The 7,732-nt window shown below is 44.7% G+C and overlaps 1 protein-coding gene across 2 annotated transcripts in view; it reads left to right on the top strand.

Annotated features, from left to right (window-relative positions):
* The first annotated feature begins 455 nt into the window (after positions 1–455).
* ARG2 (arginase 2) overlaps positions 456–7,732 on the top strand; it is a 35,319-nt gene continuing 28,042 nt past the window's right edge. For both annotated transcript variants that reach the window (XM_070417907.1, XM_070417899.1), the window contains exons 1-2: positions 456–621; positions 1,914–1,986. In XM_070417907.1, the coding sequence (XP_070274008.1) occupies positions 514–621; positions 1,914–1,986 (181 nt within the window). In that variant the 5' untranslated portion in view covers positions 456–513. The remainder of the gene's footprint in view (positions 622–1,913; positions 1,987–7,732) is intronic.

Genomic DNA, 7,732 nt, shown 5'->3' with positions numbered 1-7,732 from the left:
TCTAGATTTGATCTCCTAGCCTTCAGTTCCCAAAGGAAAGCGCGTTTTTTGGACCTTGAGCTCTGAGATGGACCGGAGCAGGTGGATGCAGGCTTGGTCTTGGCAGGGAACTCCCTGAGGGTCGGGTGAGACCAGTCTCAGCCTAGCCAACCCTTTTCCTTGATCAGCGAGGACTGGCCGCTACCCACGGAGGGACACACCTGGTGTAACCATCTCTTAATGGCCAGCCCCTGATCATTGGTTTCAGGGTGTCAGCCTCTGGGGCTCCCTGGATGGAGAGCCGTCTGGTGGTGGGGTGACATCAGGGAGCAGTGGGCGGGGCCTGCCGGAAGGTGTGCGGGAGGCTGGTTGGGGGCCCGACCGGCGGGGTCGGGGCGGGGCCGTGACGTCTCGGGGCTGCGCGGTGCGGCTCGCGCACCAGGAGGTAAGCGCAGCTGCCGGCGGCGGCGCTCACTTCAGGCGGCGAAGCGCACGGAGCAGCCGGTCGCTTGGCAACGTTCCGCGCTGCCCATCATGTCCTTAAGCTGCAGCCTCTCGCGTCTCCGGACGCAAGTGCATTTCGTTCTGAAAAAGTCTGTCCACTCGGTGGCTGTGATCGGAGCCCCGTTCTCACGGGGACAGGTGAGAACTAGGACCTGGCACCGGGGAACGGGGTCTCCGCCCGCTAGAACCAGAGAAAGCGGAGCGGGTGGGGGGTAGGGGTTCGAAGAATCGAGGAGAGGATGGGGAAAACCTGGTGGTTCCGGCGATTGGGCACCGGGAGAGCACGTGGGACCTTTCCCCCCTAGAAAACAGGGAAGGAGGGAGGGGATGGAGGGAACCCTGTGTGCGATTCGGCGGGGGGCTCCGAGCTGGCGGGTTTCCGCGGCCTCCCCGGGCGGAGAGAGGAAGTGGTGGGTCGCGCTGAGGGTGATGGAGGAGCGGGAAGGTGGGAGAGGAGTCCGTGGAGGGGCTGGAGGAGGAGAAACCGGCAGGAATCCGCTGTGTAAAATAGTGTGGAGGCGAAAGGGAGCGATTTCTAAGAATTCGGGATTCGTTCTCAGAGCATTAAACTGGGAAGGAAATTGGCGCTGGCCGCTCTAGCGTCGGCAGGACGGGAGGGGCTGTTTGTTCCCTCTTCGTGAAAGAAACCCGCAGCCCTGGGAGCTCACTGGTAGAGAAGCCAGGGGCCTGGCCCCTGCCAGCCACGTACACCAACCACCAGATCCTCACCTGGCTCAGCCTGTCTTGGCTCCCGCTCGCCCTTCACACATGGGGCTTGGAAGGTTAATTTGATTCCAGTGATTGTTGTTTTCCCCTCCTTCCCTGCAAGTGTGTGAAATAACCAGACCTCAGGTGAAAATATTGAGAATGTCAGGGTTGGGGAGGGTTCTGTTGGCAACTAAGATCAGTCGTCCTCCCTTGGTTTCCCTTTCCAATATTTCAGTGACCCACTATCAACTGTGGTTCGAAAATGTCAAATTGAAATTCTAGAAATAAGCAATTCACAAGTTTTCAATTGCACCCTATTGCGAGCATCTGTGATGAATCTCAAGCAGTCCTGTCCTGTCCTGTCCAGGATCCTTTGTCCGGTGTGTTCATGCTGTAGGCACCACCCACGGGTTAGTCACTTCGCCTCTTAGTTATCAGATTGAGATACAGCACTGCGTGCTCAGCTAACCCTTATTTTATTGTTATAATTATTTAATTATTAGTTATTGTTGTTAATCTGTTATTGTGCCTAATTTGTAAATTAAACTTTATCATAGGGTCCGGTACTATCTGCGATTTCAGGCATCCATGGGGGTCTCTTGGAATACATTCCTTGCGGATACATCCCGTATAGCATAGCAGATGTCTGTATTTTTGTGAACTCTAGTTGTCTTCTTTTCAATCATCTCCCCTTGCATCTCACTGTGTAATTTGTGTGACAGAAAAGAAAAGGAGTGGAACATGGTCCTGCTGCTATCAGAGAAGCTGGCTTGATGAAAAGGCTCTCTAATTTGGGTAAGTGGGGGATCTGAGATGTCTGTGCAGGGAGGTAGCAGACCGTTCAGTCTTCTCTCTCACATGCAGGGACTTGGGAAGTGTCTCTCGTCTGCTATTGGATTCCACCTGCAGTTTAAGATCTATCAGAGTCTTCAGGCAAAGTCTTGTTGCAATAAAAAGTGTGTGTGGAAGGCAAGGAGGTAGAGAGGCAGGGCCTGGAACAAGCCGCTAATGACTGCAAAGTGGTGCTAAGAATGCTAGCTCCAACTCTAACTATACAGTCAGTCTTTCCCCCTAAAATTCTGACTTTCCTAACTCACTCATGAGGTGCTTATGACTCATCTGTCTAGCCAGTTTCCCCTCTTTGAATCATCTATTTCTTCCCGAGGATTAATAGCTTTATATTACTATAAGCAGAGCCTTAGATTAGTGTTTTCCAAACTTTCCTGATTATGAAAATCACTTGGGCTATTTGTTAAAAATACTGATTCCTAGGCTCCTCCATGGAAGAATCTGGTTTATTGGCACTGAGGTAGAGACCCAAACAAGTGCTTTTCACAAATACCCCAGGTAATCAAAAGTAAAGTTGCATTCTTATATGGCACTCAAAATTTACAGGAGCAGAAGTCAATGGAACTCAGCGATAAATGCCATTTATGTAGTAATGGAGAACCCTTTTTTTAGTAATAGGACATCAAATTCCATTACCTTTATGGTAGGAAGATTCTTCCTTATAGCCAACCCAAGTGTTTCCAGTGGATGTTAGGGGCCATTTTCTCCATTCATATATCTTTTCCAGAGTTGTAAGTGTAAAAGGCATGGCAGCAGGAAGCTATAGATCCTGGAGATGGTAATACAGAATCTAGGTGAGCATGTGCCCCGACCAGGAATCGAACTGTAACCTCCTGAGCCATGCTGGCTGGGCAATAGGGTCTCTTTCTTTTCTTTTAAATATATTTTATTGATCTCAGAGAGGAAGGGAGGAGGAGAGAGAGAGACAGAAACATCAATGATGAGAGAAAATCATCCATCAGCTGCCTCCTGCACACCCCACACTGGAGATGGAGCCCACAACCCAGCACTCTTCAGTCTGCAGGCCAACACTGAGCCAAACCGGCGCAGTGGTTCTCAACCTTCTGGCCCTTTAAATACAGTTCCTCATGTTGTGACCCAACCATAAAATTATTTTCGTTGCTACTTCGTAACTGTAATGTTGCTACTGTTATGAGTCGTAATGTAAATATCTGATATACAGGATGGTCTTAGGCGACCCCTGTGAAAGGGTCGTTCAACCGCCAAAGGGGTCGCGACCCACAGGTTGAGAACCACTGGGCTAGGGCAACAGGGTCTCTTTCTTAATCCTTTTATTTACTCTCCAAGTTCACCACCAAAGAAGAAAGATAAATTGGTAAGATTTAGTGTTAATGTGTCACACATTACCTACTGGAGGAGGTTTTTATTCTCGCTTATAAATGAGGATACTGTCCCTTTATATCAGCTATACACATTCTGCCTTTTAAAAAAGCAGTCTCTGGCAATCACTGTTTTTTAATACTGGGTAAACCTGTGCAGCCCATCTGATAAACTGGGCCTGGCCTTGCTCGAATTGCCTGCTCATTGCTGGCTTCTGCCTTGAGACTCTTGACAAGAATCCTTTTTCAGCCTCTCACACAGGAGACAGTATTCAGTTGAGGCTGCTGAACGAGGGGGAGGGGCACATTTGTAGCAGCCTCTCCTCCTCAGCCTTACAGACCTCCTTTCCTGTCCCAGCTCATGGTATTTTTCCACTCCACCCTGGGGCAGCTGTTCTCCCTTACATACCATAATGCTTCCTCTGTAACTCTCTACCTAAAGTGATGGTGAAGCTTTGATTTATTTGGTTTTCCCTTTCATTAAAAAAAAATATATTTTTAGTTTTATCATTTATATTTTTACCTTGTAGCTGATTGGTAGCCCAATTGGTAGCCAGACTGCTGGTGAGTGTCAGAAATAGAATCTCACTGCATATTAATAAGATTGTGGCACTCAGCAGATTTCCAGCCTGGGGTTGGGCTAATCTCCAGGAACATGTTAGAGTAAAGTACAGAAAAGTTCCAAAGCTCTATTCAGAAATAGTACCAAAAAAACTTAAGTTCTTTGAGCACTTTCAAATAAGCAGTATGGGTGAGTTTCAAGGGAGAGAAGACCCACGGAGAGGTTAACGTTCACAAATCCCTTTGTTCTTTGCCTTCTGCTCTGATGTCGAGGGCTATCAATGTTGCCATGGCAATGGTTAAACTTCCTGTTTTCTGGAATAAATGTATTTGACCTGGTGTGAGGCTCGGGAGGCACACTCAGTGGGTCCTCTCTCAAGTAACCACTTAATTTGAATATATAAAGAGAACCTGAGAGGAGAAATGGAAGAGGCCATGGCAGAGGTGTAGTGCCTCTGCTCCTGATTCTGGTTAGCGCTGCCAGCCATGTCATTTGCCCCTTTTTCTTCAGAAGTAGAATGAGTGTGGGGGAAAATAGCTGTAAACTAAGGTTAATAGTTTAAGGTCTCCCTCATTATAGTTATGGTAATTTGACCTCCCTGTGGTACTTAAAAGAGGTGACAACTTCTGGCACAATTATCTAATGTGCCACTGTGACCAGGCCAAGAGTCCTGGAGTTCAGGAAGTCATTTGGGAGCTATCCTGACCTATTTGGAACATCTATTCCCATTTATTTGTCCCAATTTGCGACATTTGTTCTTTCTGTTCCATTTTAACTATGTTAATTCATCCAATTCATGAACAGGAGATATATTTACACTAGAGACCCGGTGCATAAAATTTGTGCACGGGTAGGGTCCCTAGGCCTGGCCTGCGATCAGGGCCATCTTACCCACTGTCAGCAGCTGGCCCCGTCCCCCACCGCCACTGGTTGCCCGGCGCCACCCGTGTCCACTGCCACCCACCTCTGGTTCCCCGTTCCCCATCGGGTGATTGGAGCCTGCGGCCGGGGGGAGGGATTAAGATGTTGGCCTGCAGGCCCCAATCAGGCGATTGGGTCCTGCGGGCTGGGGGCAGCTCCTACGTTGAGCATCTGCACCTTGGTGGTCAGTGTGCGTCATAGCCGTCCAGTCGATTTGCATATTACACTTTTATATATATATATTTCTTTGTGTCTTCAATTGCTTTCAACAGTGTCTTACCGTTTTTAGTGACTAGGTCCTTCACTTCCTTCCTTTATTCCTAGATAGTTTACCTTTTTTGTTGCTATTGCAAATAGGATTTTGTTTTCATTTCTTTTTCCGATATTTCATTGTTAGTATATAGGAACCCAGAAGATTTTTGTATATTGATTTTGTATCTTGTAACTTTATTGTATTTGTTTATTGCTTCTAATCATCTTTTGGGTGGAGTATTTAGGGTTTTCTCTATATAGAATCATGTCATCTGAAAATAGTGACAGTTTTACTTCTTCATTCCCAATTTGGATGCCCTTTATTTCTTTCTCTTGCCTAATTGCTCTGGCTAGGACTTCCCAGTACTATGTTGAATAACAGTGGCACAAGTGGGCATTCTTATCTTATTCCTGATCTTAGAGGAAAAGCTTTCAGTTTTTCACTATTGAGCATATTAGCTGAGGGTTTGTCATATATGGCCTTTATTATGCTCAGGTACTTTCCTTCTATACCCATTGTATTGAGTGTTTTAATTATAAGTGGGTGTTGTATCTTGTTAAATGCTTTTCCTACATCTATTGATGAGACCATGTGACTTTTATCTTTTATTTTGTTAATGTGTGTATTACATTAATTGATTTGCATATGTTGAGTCATCCTTGCATCCCTGGAATGAACCCCACTTAATCATGATGCATTATCTTTTTAATGTATTGTTGTATTCGATTTGCTAGTATTTTGTTGAAGATTTCTGCATCTATGTTCATCAGATATTGGCCTGTAATTTTCTTTTTTATGTGTTATCCTTGCCTGGTTTTGGTATCAGCATAATGTTGGCCTCACAAAATTAGGAAATATCCCTCTTCTTCAATTTTTTTTGAAGGAGTATATGAGCGAAAGAACCTTGAGGGCAGAGGAAGTTTATTCTGCCCCCACAGTTGGCATCATGAATAGGATACCTCACCAGCTGGGCACTGCTTATGCTGAAGTGCCTGCAGTAGAAAGATGCCTCTAGAATGAGCAGGCAAAGGTAAGAATTCTTGCCTAGGCACACTCCCAGATCTCTATCTGCAGAGTCCAGTCATGCACTCCTCCAAAATATTTATATTAGAAGAAGAAAATTTAGAGTGATATACCATCTAATTTGTCATATTTACTTTGGTTTTTATTTTTTTTAATTGGGTCTAAAGCTTCCTACTTTAAAATATAACTTGCCCTTCCAATAAACAATGAAATCTCAGGCTGTGCTAGATACATCTTTCTAATATATTTTCCTTTTAATAGTTTTACATTATAGTATCTGTCCTTTAATCACTAATGGTATGTGTTCCACACTTAACCAATAGGATAGGTCCTCCATAATTTGACCTTCATCTACCTCTTAGACTTATTTCCACCACATTCCGCCTTGTTTTCATTGCAGCTAGGGTTGTGGGCACTTGACTGAGGTTCCATCACCAGAAGCACCTATCCTAAACTTTGATTCAAATTTCACGGCAGCAAATAACTAATTTTGTGATGGAAAATGATGGCAGCAATTGGTCAGTAGCTTCTGTCCATGCAAGCTGCCTTTCCCTAGTAGTGGAGGCATCAGCAGCATCTTCTCTGTACCATCCTGCAATGTGACTGATGGGGCCAATATTTCTGGGCAATGTGGCCGTTAAACCAGATTATGGTCCTCTAGGGCCCTAAAGTTTCTAGGAATTACAATAATTAAACAGATTGCTTTTCTGCTGGAATTAGCCAGAACAGGTTTCTGTTGCCTGAAGCTTCAAGATCCTGATTGATGATAAAACAGTTTACAAATACCAATGAGAAACAAAATTTTGAGCCTTGCCTGGTTGATCAGTTGGTTAGAGCATTGTCCTGATTCACCAAGGTTTCAGGTTCTATCCCCACTTAGGGCACATACAAGAATCAACCAATGAATGCATAAATAAGTGGAACAACAAATCGATCTCTCTCTCACTTTCTCTAAACACAAAAATAAAAACATCAATTAAAAAAATTTTTGGGGCTCTAGCTAGTTTGGCGCAGTGGATAGAGCGTCGGCCTGTGGACTGAAAGGTCCTGGGTTCGATTCCGGCCAAGGGCACATGCCCGGGCTGCGGGCTTAGTCCCCAGTGGGGGCCGTGCAGAGGGCAGCCAATCAGTGACTCTCTCATCATTGATGTTTCTATCTCTTCCTCCTTCTCCCTTCCTCTCTTAAATCAATAAAGAAATATATTTAAAAAAAAATTTTTTTTTGGACTGGAATCCTCAAAGGTCTTTGTTAATAAATTCTTATTCCTTTGTTTGCTTTTTTCCTACTACTTTACACAATGTTCTTGGAAGTTAATATAACTCATTAGGTTACAGTTTCTTTGTCCTTTCATTTAGGACTGTATTTTAGTCCCTTTGGATTTTAACAACTCTCTGTTCTCTTGGTGCTTTGATTTTTGAACCATCATGTTCCTTACTATGACTTTTGAAAACAGCAGCATAAAGTTTTAATTAAAGATATCTCCAAGTTCCAGGCCTACTTGTAGTAAACAGACCTACCATAATGTGTTACTGTGAATTATTTTAAATGTTTTATATCTTAAGTGTGGTGGTGATTACAGGACTGCATATATG

Source organism: Myotis yumanensis, unplaced genomic scaffold (genome assembly GCF_028538775.1).
Source record: "Myotis yumanensis isolate MYYU_CA2020_CCGP unplaced genomic scaffold, mMyoYum1.0.hap1 SCAF_1, whole genome shotgun sequence".
NCBI lineage: Eukaryota > Metazoa > Chordata > Mammalia > Chiroptera > Vespertilionidae > Myotis > Myotis yumanensis.
This window is presented reverse-complemented; position numbering and strand designations above follow the sequence as displayed.